The sequence below is a fragment of the Hyla sarda genome, chromosome 1, assembly GCF_029499605.1.
Source record: "Hyla sarda isolate aHylSar1 chromosome 1, aHylSar1.hap1, whole genome shotgun sequence".
In the NCBI taxonomy this organism is placed as follows: domain Eukaryota; kingdom Metazoa; phylum Chordata; class Amphibia; order Anura; family Hylidae; genus Hyla; species Hyla sarda.
The window spans coordinates 599,120,889-599,138,263 of NC_079189.1; the positions used below are offsets into that span (position 1 = coordinate 599,120,889).

A 17,375-nucleotide genomic window follows, 5' to 3' on the forward strand; every position below is an offset into this window, starting at 1 on the left:
AATGGACATATTTTTGCTTTTTGGAAAAATTAGAGGGCTTCAAAGTAGAGCAGCAATTTTCAAAAATGTCATAAAAATTGCTAAATCTGAAGGGACAGATGTTACAGAACTACAACTCCCAGCATGCCTGGGCAGTCGAGGCATGCTGAGAGTTGTAGTTTGGCAACATCTGGAGGGCTACTGTTTGGGCACCACTGTAACAGTGGTCTCCAAACTGTGACCCTCCAGATGTTGCAAAACTACAACTCCCAGCATGCCCAGACAGCCTTTGGCTCTCTGGGCATGCTGGGAGTTGCAGTTTGGCCCCCCTAGTAGTTGCCACAGTAAAGATTGATTTACTTTCACTTTCAATTCTCCCCCCCCTCACTTTCGATTCCCTACCTGATCAGGATCCAGCAGGCTCCAGCGAAGATCCCAGGTCCCCAGGCATCTTCTCCTGCAGGTACGGCCTCCGTCTTCTTCCCAGAGCCCCTCGACATCCAGGGGCGGGCAGAACGGGGGGTTGCCATGGCAACCCCCTGTCCTGCGCTGCCATTGGTCAGAACTCCGTTCTGACTAATGCCAGGGGATAGGAGTAGATCGCAGCTTTGCGATCTCACTCCAATCCTTTAGGCTGATCGGGGTTGTTGCTGACAGCTCCGATCATCCCTATTTTCCGGGTGATCGGGTCACCAGAGACCCGATCAGCCCGGAATTGGAGAAAATCGCATGTCTGAATTGACATGCGATTTTCTCCGATCGCCGACATGGGGGGGTCTCAGGACCCCCCTGGGCGATGTGCCAGGGTGCCTGCTGAATGATTTCAGCAGGCATCCGGCTCCGGTCCCCAACCGGCTAGCGGTGGGGACCGGATTTCCCACGGGCGTATGGATACGCCCTCGGTCCTTAAGGACTCGGAATGCAGGGCGTATCCATACGCCCTGTGTCCTGAAGAGGTTAAAGGGGTACTACACTGGACAGCGTTCGGAACTAAACATTCCGAACGCTGTTTTTGCGCTGCGGGGGTCAGCCACGCCCCTCGTGACATCATGGCCACTGCCAAGTCTATGGGAGGGGGCATTGACTTGCATTGAGGGGATGTGGCCATAATGTCACAAGAGAGCGTGTCCGACCCCTGCAGCGCGAAAAACAGCGTTCGGAACATTTCGTTCCGAATGCTGGCCAGTGGAGTACCCCTTTAAATGTGTCTTTACAAAATACAAGTAGTCCTGTAAAAAACAAGCCTTCCTATGTTTCTGTAGAAGGAAAATCAAATTATGGCTACTGAAGGCTGAAAAAACTAATAATGTAAAAAGGAAAATTGGCTGAACGTATTCCTGCACAAATAAAATGTCATTAGGAGCATGAAGAAATCGAGAGCATGAGAGACCAGAATACATCAGAACGGCAGCTGCAGGGGATCAGGGCAGGAGAGTATGTCTTCTTTTTAATTTTTACACTGGCCCTATTGCCTTTTAAACATTTTTCTTTTATTCAGAAAACCCATTTAAAGGGGTACTCCGCCCCTAGACATCTTATTGACGTTTTCAGCCTCCGCCCGGCATCGCCAGTCATCCTGCATGGAGCGAAGTTCGCTTTGTGCACCGGATGTCTGGGGTGCCGCAGCCGAGTTCGCAACAAAAACAGTTTTGTCATAAATATTACAGTGCAGTACAATGAGTTGTCTCACACGCAAGAAGCAAGCACTGCTAATACCTCTCCCCATACACCCATGAAAACGTCCCTCTCTACTGCTAATACCTCTCCCTATACACCCATGAGCACTTCCCTCTACTGCTAATACCTCTCCCTATACATCCAAGCATTCTGCTAGCATTTCCTGCTGCTCTATTACATTGTCTTCCCACCTTTAAGTCTTCTGAAATAATTACTCCTAAATCCCTTTCCTCAGATACTGAGGTCAGGACTGTATCACATATTCTATATTTTGCTTTTGGGTTAATACGTCCCAGGACCATTATCTTGCACGTATCCACATTAAATGTCAGTATTCAGAGTTCTGACCGTTCTTCTAGTTTACCCAAATCCTTTTCCATTTGGTTTATCCCTCCAGGAACATCAACCCTGTTACATATCTTCGTGTCATCAACAAAAAGACCAATACAAAACAAAATTGGTCCCAGTATAGATGCCTGAGGTCCCCACTGGTGACAAGACCTCGCTCTGAATATTCTCCATTGACTACAACCCTCTGTTGTCTGTCACTCAGCCACTGCCTAATCCACTCAACAATATGGGAGTCCAAGCTCAATGACTGTAGTTTATTGATAAGTCTTCCATGTGGGATAGTGTCAGAAGCCTTATTAAAATCTAGATGACCAATACCAAGCCAAGAGGGGGAAAGAACTGCCGGTGTCGTGCACAGCAGCATGTGCCTCACTCCCTGGCTGTCACTTAAACCAAACTAATTCCCATAGACTCTAAGGGTCTATTCACACGACAGAATTTACGCCTCAAATTAAAGCTCACAGACTTCTATCGGATTCCACACTCCCATTCCCACTTCTGAACTTCCGTTTGCGGAATTCCACAAGCAGAAACTCAGAAGTGTGAATGGGAGAGCGGAATCCCATAGAAGTCTATGGGCTTTAACCCCTTAAGGACTCAGGGTTTTTCCGTTTTTGCACTTTCGTTTTTTCCTCCTTACCTTTTAAAAATCATAACCCTTTCAATTTTCCAACTAAAAATCCATATTATGGCTTATTTTTTGCGTCGCCAATTCTACTTTGCAGTGACATTAGTCATTTTACCCAAAAATGCATGGAGAAACGGAAAAAAAAATCATTGTGCGACAAAATCGAAAAAAAAAACGCCATTTTGTAACTTTTGGGGGCTTCCGTTTCTACGCAGTGCATATTTTTATTCTGTAGGTCCATACGGTTAAAATGATCCCCTACTTATATAGGTTTGATTTTGTCGCACTTCTGGATAAAATCATAACTACATGCAGGAAAATTTATACGTTTAAAAATGTCATCTTCTGACCCCTATAACTTTTATATTTTTCCGTGTATGGGGCGGTATGAGGACTCATTTTTTGCGCCGTGATCTGAAGTTTTTATCGGTATGATTTTTGTTTTGATCGGACTTTTTGATCACTTTTTATTCATTTTTTAATGGTATAAAAAGTGACCAAAATACGCTTTTTGGGACTTTGGAATTTTTTTGCGCGTACGCCATTGACCGTACGGCTTAATTAATTATATATTTTTATAGTTCGGACATTTACGCACGTGGCGATACCACATATGTTTATTTTTTTTTTTTTTTACACTGTTTTATTTTTTTTATGGGAAAAGGGGGGTGATTCAAACTTTTATTAGGGAAGGGGTTAAATGATCTTTATTAACACTTTTTTTAAAAAAAATTTTTGCATTGTTATAGGTCCTATAGGGACCTATAACACGGCACACACTGATCTCCTATGCTGATCACTGGCGTGTATTAACACGACTGTGATCAGCATTATCGGCGCTTGACTGCTCCTGCCTGGATCTCAGGCACGGAGCAGTCATTCGTCGATCGGACACCGGGGAGGCAGGTAAGGGACCTCCCGGTGTCCGATCAGCTGTTCGGGACGCCGCGATTTCACCGCGCCGTTCCCGAACAGCCCAACTGAGCAGGCGTGTCACTTTCAGTTTCACTTTAGAAGCGGCGGTCAGCTTCTAAAGGGTTAATACCGCACATCGCCGCGATCGGTGATGTGTGGTATTAGCCGCGGGTCCCGGCCGTTGATCAGCGCCGGGACCGACGCGATATGATGCGGGATCGCGGCGCGATCCCGCTTCATATCGCGGGAGCCGGCGCAGCACGTAAATATACGTCCTGCGTCGTTAAGGGGTTAATTTGAATCAGAATAGACCCTTGTGGTCGGGTTACATGTACCGTGAGTAGATTTCCACTTGCATGAATAATTAGGCCTGGGGTGTGCCTGGGTGGCCGTGAAGGGTATCCAAAAGAAGGGGGATACCCTGAGAGTGACTGTAGAAAAAAAAAGGGAGGGTGGGGACATCTTGCATGCTGCCGACAGCACCTGTGTGGATCAGGTGGGTATATAAAGACCAGACTCCTCCCACAAATTAGGTTAACTGTTTCAGCTAACCTCCACTTATGCATAAAGGGCTTTAATAGGCTTTCATTTTAGGCAGAATAGACCCTTATGCACAAAGTCGGATGGAGTGGCCAGCCAGAGAGGATTCTAGCATATTTAAAAAATTCTGATCTTCTTGAGGCAATAGAAAAAAAAAAAGCTATACCTACCTAACCAAGGTCCCCGCAGTTCGAGCTCAGCTCCTTCCAGTCCCCTGATGCTCCTGTTCTCTGGTTGCTTTCAACAGGCATTTTTGGAGCAGGACCTGCCCACTTAGCTAATCATTGGCTGAAACGGGACACGGCTGTGGCCAGTGATTGGCTGAGCAGACAGGTCCTGCTCCAAGCTCTTCTCTTGGCAACAGACTGAAGAAAAGAGCATCAAGTGACCAGAAGGAGCCAAATGGGAGCTGGAAAGGATATGAGGGGGACTGGAGGTGTGTAAGTATAGCTTTATTTAAAATCTAAATTTTACCTAAAGCTGGAATACTCCTTTATGTTTTGCTTAGGCCTGAAGTGTTTCCAGTTGTCTCCTATTTTGGTCCTGTGTTAAATGTTACCCAATGAACGATCATTTGGATGAAATCGTCCATGTTCATTAATAATAATCTTAGGGTTTTTGGTATCTTTGGTGCCTTCTGCTTGTTTCCTTTGTAAAGTGTCAGTCCGGGGTTAGAGCAGGGAAATCATTTAGAGACAGTTTAGTTTTCTTGTAAATCATTGTGAACCCACCCTAAAAAGAAAATATATCTAAATCCTAAATGTCAAAAAAAGCTTAACAGATGTCTATATAGTCAAGTGTATTACCTGCTGATGTGAGGGGCTGCTGATCCTCCATCATCACCTGATCCTTGTACTGATCCTTGTGTCCTTCTACATACTCCCACTCCTCCATGGAGAAATAGACCGCCACGTCCTGACACCTTATAGGAACCTGACACACAATGATACAGTCATCACCCCGACCCCTCCAGTGGTGTTACTGTATAATGTCCCAGCATTCCCAGCAGTGTCACCTCTCCAGTCATCACCAGACCCCTCCAATACTGTATAATGTCCCAGCATTCCCAGCAGTGTCACCTCTCCAGTCATCACCAGACCCCTCCATTACTGTATAATGTCCCAGCATTCCCAGCAGTGTCACCTCTCCAGTCATCACCAGACTCCTCCATTACTGTATAATGTCCCAGCATTCCCAGCAGTGTCACCTCTCCAGTCATCACCAGACCCCTCCATTACTGTATAATGTCCCAGCATTCCCAGCAGTGTCACCTCTCCAGTCATCACCAGACCCCTCCATTACTGTATAATGTCCCAGCAGTGTCACCTCTCCAGTCATCACCAGACCCCTCCATTACTGTATAATGTCCCAGCAGTGTCACCTCTCCAGTCATCACCAGACCCCTCCATTACTGTATAATGTCCCAGCATTCCCAGCAGTGTCACCTCTCCAGTCATCACCAGACCCCTCCATTACTGTATAATGTCCCAGCATTCCCAGCAGTGTCACCTCTCCAGTCATCACCAGACCCCTCCATTACTGTATAATGTCCCAGCATTCCCAGCAGTGTCCCCTCTCCAGTCATCTCCAGACCCCTCCATTACTGTATAATGTCCCAGCAGTGTCACCTCTCCAGTCATCACCAGACCCCTCCATTACTGTATAATGTCCCAGCATTCCCAGCAGTGTCACCTCTACAGTCATCACCAGACCCCTCCATTACTGTATAATGTCCCAGCATTCCCAGCAGTGTCACCTCTCTAGTCATCACCAGACCCCTCCATTACTGTATAATGTTCCAGCATTCCCAGCAGTGTCACCTCTCCAGTCATCACCAGACCCCTCCATTACTGAATAATGTCCCAGCATTCCCAGCAGTGTCACCTCTCCAGTCATCACCAGACCCCTTCATTACTATATAATGTCCCAGCAGTGTCACCTCTCCAGTCATCACCAGACCCCCCCATTACTGTATAATGTCCCAGCAGTATCACCTCTCCAGACATCACCAGACCCCTCCATTACTGTATAATGTCCCAGCATTCCCAGCAGGGTCACCTCTCCAGTCATCACCAGACCCCTCCATTACTGTATAATGTCCCAGCATTCCCAGCAGTGTCACCTCTCCAGACATCACCAGACCCCTCCATTACTGTAGTGTATAATGTCCCAGCAGTGTCACCTCTCCAGTCATCACCAGACCCCTCCATTACTGTATAATGTCCCAGCAGGGTCACCTCTCCAGTCATCACCAGACCCCTCCATTACTGTATAATGTCCCAACATTCCCAGCAGTGTCACCTCTCCAGTCATCACCAGACCCCTCCATTACTGTATAATGTCCCAGCATTCCCAGCAGTGTCACCTCTCCAGTCATCACCAGACCCCTCCATTACTGTATAATGTCCCAGCATTCCCAGCAGTGTCACCTCTCCAGTCATCACCAGACCCCTCCATTACTGAATAATGTCCCAGCATTCCCAGCAGTGTCACCTCTCCAGTCATCACCAGACCCCTCCATTACTGTATAATGTCCCAGCAGTGTCACCTCTCCAGTCATCACCAGACCCCTCCATTACTGTATAATGTCCCAGCAGTGTCACCTCTCCAGTCATCACCAGACCCCTCCATTACTGTATAATGTCCCAGCAGTGTCACCTCTCCAGTCATCACCAGACCCCCCCATTACTGTATAATGTCCCAGCAGTATCACCTCTCCAGACATCACCAGACCCCTCCATTACTGTATAATGTCCCAGCATTCCCAGCAGTGTCACCTCTCCAGTCATCACCAGACCCCTCCATTACTGTATAATGTCCCAGCAGTGTCACCTCTCCAGTCATCACCAGACCCCTCCATTACTGTATAATGTCCCAGCATTCCCAGCAGTGTCACCTCTCCAGTCATCACCAGACCCCTCCATTACTGTATAATGTCCCAGCATTCCCAGCAGTGTCACCTCTCCAGTCATCACCAGACCCCTCCATTACTGTATAATGTCCCAGCATTCCCAGCAGTGTCACCTCTCCAGTCATCACCAGACCCCTCCATTACTGTATAATGTCCCAGCAGTGTCACCTCTCCAGTCATCACCAGACCCCTCCATTACTGTATAATGTCCCAGCAGTGTCACCTCTCCAGTCATCACCTGACCCCTCCATTACTGTATAATGTCCCAGCATTCCCAGCAGTGTCACCTCTCCAGTCATCACCAGACCCCTCCATTACTGTATAATGTCCCAGCAGTGTCACCTCTCCAGTCATCACCAGACCCCGCCATTACTGTATAATGTCCCAGCATTCCCAGCAGTGTCACCTCTCCAGTCATCACCCCGACCCCTCCATTACTGTATAATGTCCCAGCAATGTCACCTCTCCAGTCATCACCAGACCCCTCCATTACTGTATAATGTCTCAGCATTCCCAGCAGTGTCACCTCTCCAGTCATCACCAGACCCCTCCATTACTGTATAATGTCCCAGCAGTGTCACCTCTCCAGTCATCACCAGACCCCTCCATTACTGTATAATGTCCCAGCATTCCCAGCAGTGTCACCTCTCCAGTCATCACCAGACCCCTCCATTAATGTATAATGTCCCAGCAGGGTCACCTCTCCAGTCATTACCAGACCCCTCCATTACTGTATAATGTCCCAGCATTCCCAGCAGTGTCACCTCTCCAGACATCACCAGACCCCTCCATTACTGTATAATGTCCCAGCATTCCCAGCAGTGTCACCTCTCCAGTCATCACCAGACCCCTCCATTACTGTATAATGTCCCAGCAGTGTCACCTCTCCAGTCATCACCAGACCCCTCCATTACTGTATAATGTCCCAGCAGTGTCACCTCTCCAGTCATCACCAGACCCCTCCATTACTGTATAATGTCCCAGCATTCCCAGCAGTGTCACCTCTCCAGTCATCACCAGACCCCTCCATTACTGTATAATGTCCCAGCATTCCCAGCAGGGTCACCTCTCCAGTCATCACCAGACCCCTCCATTACTGTATAATGTCCCAGCATTCCCAGCAGTGTCCCCTCTCCAGTCATCACCAGGCCCCTCCATTACTGTATAATGTCCCAGCAGTGTCACCTCTCCAGTCATCATCAGACCCCTCCATTACTGTATAATGTCCCAGCAGTGTCACCTCTCCAGTCATCACCAGACCCCTCCATTACTGTATAATGTCCCAGCATTCCCAGCAGGGTCACCTCTCCAGTCATCACCAGACCCCCCCATTACTGTATAATGTCCCAGCATTCCCAGCAGTGTCACCTCTCCAGTCATCACCAGACCCCTCCATTACTGTATAATGTCCCAGCATTCCCAGCAGTGTCACCTCTCCAGTCATCACCAGACCCCTCCATTACTGTATAATGTCCCAGCATTCCCAGCAGTGTCACCTCTCCAGTCATCACCAGACCCCTCCATTACTGTATAATGTCCCAGCATTCCAAGCAGTGTCACCTCTCCAGTCAGCAGCTCCATCATCTTGTTGATCAGTTCTAGGATCTTCTGTTCATCCATTTCCTCATGTATCAGGGAGTGAGGTGGGGGCCCCGGGATTGGGCTCAGGGTTCTTCCCCGTCCTTCACACACAGGGGCCCGACAGCGCCCACTAGAGGACTTCTTCACTACTGTGTAAACCTGTGTATGGAGAGACACATTAATATTACTTCTCGGCCTTTTGGCTAATGTAGTGTAGTATCTGTTAGACCTGGGCGGTATGAGCAAAAACGTGTCTCACGGTACTTTTGTAAGTGATGGCGTTTCATCAGTATTTAACAGTATTTCCCCCCCATGTGTCCTGGGCCCCGCCGCTTCTCTTCCAACCCCCCCCCCCCCCCCCCCAATGAATTATCAGCAGCACTGTCCCCACATCATGTCACCCACCGGCCTGCTCCTTACATGACAGTGGGCTCAGCCTATCAGTGGCAGAGGCGGGACATCGCTGCGGCCGGTGATAGGCTAGCGGCTCTGTGACGTTCCCATCCCCAGGACCACAGCGGAGGGACTGTGAGGCCGGTAACAGGGAACGTCGGAAGGTGAGTTAAAGATTACTTTGTTTATTTTTGCAGCCCGGGCAACGTTATTTGTAGTACAGTACAGATTTCTAGCGCCGGCGGCCCGCAACCAATAGGAGGATGAGCAGAGGAGCGTGGGGACATGATGTGGGGACAGATGTGGGGACAGCGCAGCTGATAATTTATTGGAAGGCGGAAGAAAAGCAGAACAGAGCTCGTGGGTCACATATGATTAGTTCCCCGATGTGGGGACAGAGCAGCGGATAATTCACTCATTCAAGGGGGGGGGGGGGGGGGTGTCCACTAGAGATGAGCGAACTTACAGTAAATTCGATTCATCACGAACTTCTCGGCTCGGCAGTTGATGACTTTTCCTGCATAAATTAGTTCAGCTTTCAGGTGCTCCCGTGGGCTGGAAAAGGTGGATACAGTCCTAAGAGACTCTTTCCTAGGAATGTATCCACCTTTTCCAGCCCACCGGAACACCTGAAGGCTGAAATCATTTACGCAGGAAAAGTCATCAACTGCCGAGCCGAGAAGTTTGTGACGAATCGAATTTACTGTAAGTTTGCTCATCTCTAGTGTCCACATGATTGTTAGGATGCAGTGGCCCTTCTGGGTGTCCCTCCTAGCGGTCTAGGGGAGGTGTGTGTGGCCATCAGGTTCCTCACCTCCCTGCAAAAACCCCGGGTACTCCTGTATGGGCAGGGTACCGACCATTTACGGCTCTTCGGGCAGATACCTTGGCTAACGCCAAGTGGGATGCCGGGAGCATTTGTGGTCCCTTCGTAACTTCTGCGAAAATGGCCATCGAACGTAGAACCTCGCAGGTACCTTTTTGGTACAGAGGTGAACGGTAAGGTTTGTTGGGGGCATCTCTCCTATCGGAGAAGGGATTGCGATAGACCGCATCCTCTATGCAGGTTTTATTAGTGTAACACGTTTGCACTTTTTCTTGCACTTTGGGTGATTCAAGAGCACCTTCCTCGGCTCTTAGATAAAGTAATCCTGTGTATGGAGAGACACATTAATATCACTACATACATTCCCAGAATCCCTCACCTCTCCAGTCATATCCATCTGTAATTACATAGATAAGAATGAGGTCATGTGACATCACTCCCAGAATCCCTCACCTCTCCAGTCATATCCATCTGTAATTACATAGATAAGAATGAGGTCATGTGACATCACTCCCAGAATCCCTCACCTCTCCAGTCATATCCATCTGTAATTACATAGATAAGAATGAGGTCATGTGACATCACTCCCAGAATCCCTCACCTCTCCAGTCATATCCATCTGTAATTACATAGATAAGAATGAGGTCATGTGACATCACTCCCAGAATCCCTCACCTCTCCAGTCATATCCATCTATAATTATATAGCTAAGAATGAGGTCATGTGACATCACTCCCAGAATCCCTCACCTCTCCAGTCATATCCATCTGTTACATAGATAAGAATGAGGTCATGTGACATCACTCCCAGAATCCCTCACCTCTCCAGTCATATCCATCTGTAATTACATAGATAAGAATGAGGTCATGTGACATCACTTCCAGAATCCCTCACCTCTCCAGTCATATCCATCTGTTATTACATAGATAAGAATGAGGTCATGTGACATCACTCCCAGAATCCCTCACCTCTCCAGTCATATCCATCTGTTACATAGATAAGAATGAGGTCATGTGACATCACTCCCAGAATCCCTCACCTCTCCAGTCATATCCATCTGTAATTACATAGATAAGAATGAGGTCATGAGACATCACTTCCAGAATCCCTCACCTCTCCAGTCATATCCATCTGTTATTACATAGATAAGAATGAGGTCATGTGACATCACTCCCAGAATCCCTCACCTCTCCAGTCATATCCATCTGTTATTACATAGATAAGAATGAGGTCATGTGACATCACTCCCAGAATCCCCCACCTCTCCAGTCATATCCATCTATTATTACATAGATAAAAATGAGGTCATGTGACATCACTCCCAGAATCCCTCACCTCTCCAGTCATATCCATCTGTAATTACATAGATAAGAATGAGGTCATGTGACATCCCTCCCAGAATCCCTCACCTCTCCAGTCATATCCATCTGTTATTACATAGATAAGAATGAGGTAATGTGACATCACTCCCAGAATCCCTCACCTCTCCAGTAATATCCATCTGTTATTACAGAGATAAGAATGAGGTCATGTGACATCACTCCCAGAATCCCTCACCTCTCCAGTCATATCCATCTGTTATTACAGAGATAAGAATGAGGTCATGTGACATCACTCCCAGAATCCCTCACCTCTCCAGTCATATCCATCTATTACATAGATAAGAATGAGGTCATGTGACATCACTCCCAGAATCCCTCACCTCTCCAGTCATATCCATCTGTTATTACAGAGATAAAAATGAGGTCATGTGACATCACTCCCAGAATCCCTCACCTCTCCAGTCATATCCATCTGTTATTACATAGATAAGAATGAGGTCATGTGACATCACTCCCAGAATCCCTCACCTCTCCAGTAAGACGGAAGAGTATCTGTAGGGTGAGGTTTATGATCCTGTCGGCCATCTTGTTCCTGTCTCTCTCCATGGTTGATCAGGAAACTTCTCTTATATAGAAGATATCAGCAGAGGATCCTGGGCTGGAGAAACCTGAAGGGAAGAAGAGGAAACAATAAAAAGTACAAGTCCCAGAAACAAGATAAAAGACATGAAAGAGTTCTGGGTCATGTGATGGTCAATGGGGAAATAAAAGCCGGTCCTGAAGGGGTTAATGGTGCTGTCCCCTCCCCCACCCCTCCTGATGACCACACACATACCTCCACCTGCAGACTGTACAGAGCCGTGTACTTACCCTGTGCTTACACCACCTGCCATGATGTCACAGTCATGTGATCAGTCACATGGAGGAGGAGGAGTCACATGATCAGGGACTGCTGCTCTAGGCTCATCTGCTCAGTGTATGCAGGACTCTGCTGTGCTGGTTGTGATCGCTGCTGGATGAGCTGAAGTTATGTGTATGCAGCAGAGCTGTGTGTGTGTGATGTGCGTGGTGCAGAGCTGTGTATGTGTGTGTTATATATGTCTGCAGCAGAGCTGTGTGTAATGTGCATGTAGCTGAGCTGTATGTGTACACAGTAGAGCTGTATATGTGTAATGTGCATGTAGCTGAGCTGTATGTGTGCACAGGAGAGCTGTATATGTGTAATGTGCATGTAGCTGAGCTGTATGTGTACACAGTAGAGCTGTATATGTGTAATGTGCATGTAGCTGAGCTGTATGTGTACACAGTAGAGCTGTATATGTGTAATGTACATGTAGCTGAGCTGTATGTGTACACAGTAGAGCTGTATATGTGTAATGTGCATGTAGCTGAGCTGTATATGTGTAATGTACATGTAGCTGAGCTGTATGTGTACACAGTAGAGCTGTATATGTGTAATGTACATGTAGCTGAGCTGTATATGTGTAATGTACATGTAGCTGAGCTGTATGTGTACACAGTAGAGCTGTATATGTGTAATGTACATGTAGCTGAGCTGTATGTGTACACAGTAGAGCTGTATATGTGTAATGTACATGTAGCTGAGCTGTATGTGTACACAGTAGAGCTGTATGTGTAATGTGCATGTAGCTGAGCTGTATGTGTACACAGTAGAGCTGTATATGTGTAATGTGCATGTAGCTGAGCTGTATGTGTACACAGTAGAGCTGTATATGTGTAATGTACATGTAGCTGAGCTGTATGTGTACACAGTAGAGCTGTATATGTGTAATGTACATGTAGCTGAGCTGTATGTGTACACAGTAGAGCTGTATATGTGTAATGTACATGTAGCTGAGCTGTATGTGTACACAGTAGAGCTGTATATGTGTAATGTACATGTAGCTGAGCTGTATGTGTACACAGTAGAGCTGTATATGTGTAATGTGCATGTAGCTGAGCTGTATGTGTACACGGTAGAGCTGTATATGTGTAATGTGCATGTAGCTGAGCTGTATGTGTACACAGTAGAGCTGTATATGTGTAATGTACATGTAGCTGAGCTGTATGTGTACACAGTAGAGCTGTATATGTGTAATGTGCATGTAGCTGAGCTGTATGTGTACACAGTAGAGCTGTATATGTGTAATGTACATGTAGCTGAGCTGTATGTGTACACGGTAGAGCTGTATGTGTAATGTGCATGTAGCTGAGCTGTATGTGTACACGGTAGAGCTGTATATGTGTAATGTGCATGTAGCTGAGCTGTATGTGTACACAGTAGAGCTGTATATGTGTAATGTGCATGTAGCTGAGCTGTATGTGTACACAGTAGAGCTGTATATGTGTAATGTGCATGTAGCTGAGCTGTATGTTTACACAGTAGAGCTGTATATGTGTAATGTACATGTAGCTGAGCTGTATGTGTACATAGTAGAGCTGTATATGTGTAATGTGCATGTAGCTGAGCTGTATGTGTACACAGTAGAGCTGTATGTGTGTAATGTGCATGTAGCTGAGCTGTATGTGTACACAGTAGAGCTGTATGTGTGTAATGTGCATGTAGCTGAGCTGTATGTGTACACAGTAGAGCTGTATATGTGTAATGTGCATGTAGCTGAGCTGTATGTGTACACAGTAGAGCTGTATATGTGTAATGTGCATGTAGCTGAGCTGTATGTGTACACAGTAGAGCTGTATATGTGTAATGTGCATGTAGCTGGGCTGTATGTGTACACAGTAGAGCTGTATATGTGTAATGTGCATGTAGCTGAGCTGTATGTGTACACAGTAGAGCTGTATATGTGTAATGTACATGTAGCTGAGCTGTATATGTGTAATGTACATGTAGCTGAGCTGTATGTGTACACAGTAGAGCTGTATATGTGTAATGTACATGTAGCTGAGCTGTATGTGTACACAGTAGAGCTGTATATGTGTAATGTACATGTAGCTGAGCTGTATGTGTACATAGTAGAGCTGTATATATGTGTAATGTACATGTAGCTGAGCTGTATGTGTACACAGTAGAGCTGTATATATGTGTAATGTACATGTAGCTGAGCTGTATGTGTACACAGAGCTGTATATATGTGTAATGTACATGTAGCTGAGCTGTATGTGTACACAGTAGTGCTGTATATGTGTAATGTACATGTAGCTGAGCTGTATGTGTACACAGTAGAGCTGTATATGTGTAATGTGCATGTAGCTGAGCTGTATGTGTACACAGTAGAGCTGTATATGTGTAATGTGCATGTAGCTGAGCTGTATGTGTACACAGTAGAGCTGTCTATGTGTAATGTACATGTAGCTGAGCTGTATGTGTACACAGTAGTGCTGTATATGTGTAATGTACATGTAGCTGAGCTGTATGTGTACACAGTAGAGCTGTATATGTGTAATGTGGATGTAGCTGAGCTGTATGTGTACACAGTAGAGCTGTATATGTGTAATGTACATATAGCTGAGCTGTATGTGTACACAGTAGAGCTGTATATGTGTAATGTGCATGTAGCTGAGCTGTATATGTGTAATGTACATGTAGCTGAGCTGTGTGTACACAGTAGATCTGTATATGTATAATGTACATGTAGCTGAGCTGTATGTGTACACAGTAGAGCTGTATATGTGAATGTGCATGTAGCTGAGCTGTATGTGTACACAGTAGTGCTGTGTGTAATGTACATGTAGCTAAGCTGTATGTGTACACAGTAGAGCTGTATGTGTAATGTGCATGTAGCTGAGCTGTATGTGTACACAGTAGTGCTGTGTGTAATATACCTGTAGCTGAGCTGTATGTGTACACAGTAGAGCTGTATATGTGTAATGTGCATGTAACTGAGCTGTATGTGTACACAGTAGTGCTGTGTGTAATGTACATGTAGCTTAGCTGTATGTGTAGACAGTAGAGCTGTATATGTGTAATGTACATGTAGCTGAGCTGTATGTGTACACAGTAGAGCTGTATATGTGTAATGTACATGTAGCTGAGCTGTATGTGTACACAGTAGAGCTGTATATGTGTGTAATGTACATGTAGCTGAGCTGTATGTGTACACAGTAGAGCTGTATATGTGTGTAATGTACATGTAGCTGAGCTGTATGTGTACACAGTAGAGCTGTATATGTGTAATGTACATGTAGCTGAGCTGTATGTGTACACAGTAGAGCTGTATATGTGTAATGTGGATGTAGCTGAGCTGTATGTGTACACAGTAGAGCTGTATATATGTAATGTACATGTAGCTGAGCTGTATGTGTACACAGTAGAGCTGTATATGTGTAATGTGCATGTAGCTGAGCTGTATGTGTACACAGTAGAGCTGTATATGTGTAATGTGCATGTAGCTGAGCTGTATATGTGTAATGTACATGTAGCTGAGCTGTGTGTACACAGTAGATCTGTATATGTATAATGTACATGTAGCTGAGCTGTATGTGTACACAGTAGAGCTGTATATGTGTAATGTGCATGTAGCTGAGCTGTATGTGTACACAGTAGTGCTGTATGTGTAATGTGCATGTAGCTGAGCTGTATGTGTACACAGTAGTGCTGTGTGTAATGTACATGTAGCTGAGCTGTATGTGTACACAGTAGTACTGTATATATGTAATGTACATGTAGCTGAGCTGTATGTGTACACAGTAGAGCTGTATATGTGTAAGGTGCATGTAGCTGAGCTGTATGTGTACACAGTAGAGCTGTATATGTGTAATGTGCATGGAGCTGAGCTGTGTGTACACAGTAGAGCTGTATATGTGTAATGTACATGTAGCTGAGCTGTATGTGTACCCAGTAGTACTGTATATATGTAATGTACATGTAGCTGAGCTGTATGTGTACACAGTAGTACTGTATATATGTAATGTACATGTAGCTGAGCTGTATGTGTACACAGTAGAGCTGTATATGTGTAATGTACATGTAGCTGAGCTGTATGTTTACACAGAAGAGCTGTATATGTGTAATGTGCATGTAGCTGAGCTGTATGTGTACACAGTAGAGCTGTATATGTGTAATGTACATGTAGCTGAGCTGTATGTGTACACAGTAGTGCTGTATATGTGTAATGTACATGTAGCTGAGCTGTATGTGTACACAGTAGAGCTGTATATGTGTAATGTACACGTAGCTGAGCTGTATGTGTACACAGTAGAGCTGTATATGTGTAATGTGCATGTAGCTGAGCTGTATGTGTACACAGTAGTGCTGTATATGTGTAATGTACATGTAGCTGAGCTGTATGTGTACACAGTAGTACTGTATATATGTAATGTACATGTAGCTGAGCTGTATGTGTACACAGTAGAGCTGTATATGTGTAATGTACATGTAGCTGAGCTGTATGTGTACACAGTAGTACTGTATATATGTAATGTACATGTAGCTGAGCTGTATGTGTACACAGTAGAGCTGTATATGTGTAATGTACATGTAGCTGAGCTGTATGTTTACACAGAAGAGCTGTATATGTGTAATGTGCATGTAGCTGAGCTGTATGTGTACACAGTAGAGCTGTATATGTGTAATGTACATGTAGCTGAGCTGTATGTGTACACAGTAGTGCTGTATATGTGTAATGTACATGTAGCTGAGCTGTATGTGTACACAGTAGAGCTGTATATGTGTAATGTACATGTAGCTGAGCTGTATGTTTACACAGAAGAGCTGTATACAGGAGATTAGAAAGAAAATGATAGACAAGCATGGTAAAGCATACCTGTCATTACTGAACCAAAAAATGAAACCCTGCAGCCTAAGTAATGGTCTCTGATCATGTCCAGCCTTTTTTTCTTCTTCTTCAGTTTTTCTGTGTTGTAGTCATCCCCGTCCTCCTACATAGATATCTGGTTGTCTTCTGAGCTATCTGGGGTTCCCAGGCAGTGGTGATGTTGCTAGTGTTGCCACCTTTCTTTCCCAAAAAATTCTGGCTATGCAAATTAATTATATATGCGTGACATCACAGGCTACACATATGCGGGGGAAATTTTGTCCTATTCTGACCCCTATAACTTTATTTCTCCTTATATGGTCATGTATGCAGCTCATTGTTTGCACCCCAATCTGTCGTTTTTAACAGTACCATTTTTGTTTTGATGTGACTTTTTGATCGCTTTTTTTTTTTTAATTAAATTCGGGAGTTGCAGTTAGTTACTAACTACAACTCCCAGCATTCCCTGATACAGCCTGTGGCTCAGCAGCTGCTCCAAACGATAACTACAACTCCCAGCATGTTGGACTATATAGTA

The 17,375-nt window shown here is 45.5% G+C and overlaps 1 protein-coding gene across 2 annotated transcripts in view; it reads right to left on the bottom strand.

Annotated features, from left to right (window-relative positions):
- Positions 1-17,281, bottom strand: part of LOC130296324 (oocyte zinc finger protein XlCOF7.1-like) — a 24,035-nt gene extending 6,754 nt beyond the window's left edge. The window contains exons 1-4 of one of the 2 annotated variants that reach the window (XM_056547741.1): positions 16,847-17,281; positions 11,652-11,791; positions 8,562-8,741; positions 4,897-5,023 (exon numbers count right to left, since the gene is read on the bottom strand). In XM_056547741.1, coding sequence (XP_056403716.1) covers positions 4,897-5,023; positions 8,562-8,741; positions 11,652-11,729 — 385 coding nt within the window. In that variant the 5' untranslated portion in view covers positions 11,730-11,791; positions 16,847-17,281. Of the gene's footprint in view, positions 1-4,896; positions 5,024-8,561; positions 8,742-11,651; positions 11,792-11,993; positions 12,013-16,846 lie in introns of those variants that run through there. The other variant, XM_056547733.1, reaches the window with a different exon arrangement.
- Positions 17,282-17,375: the final 94 nt, after the last annotated feature.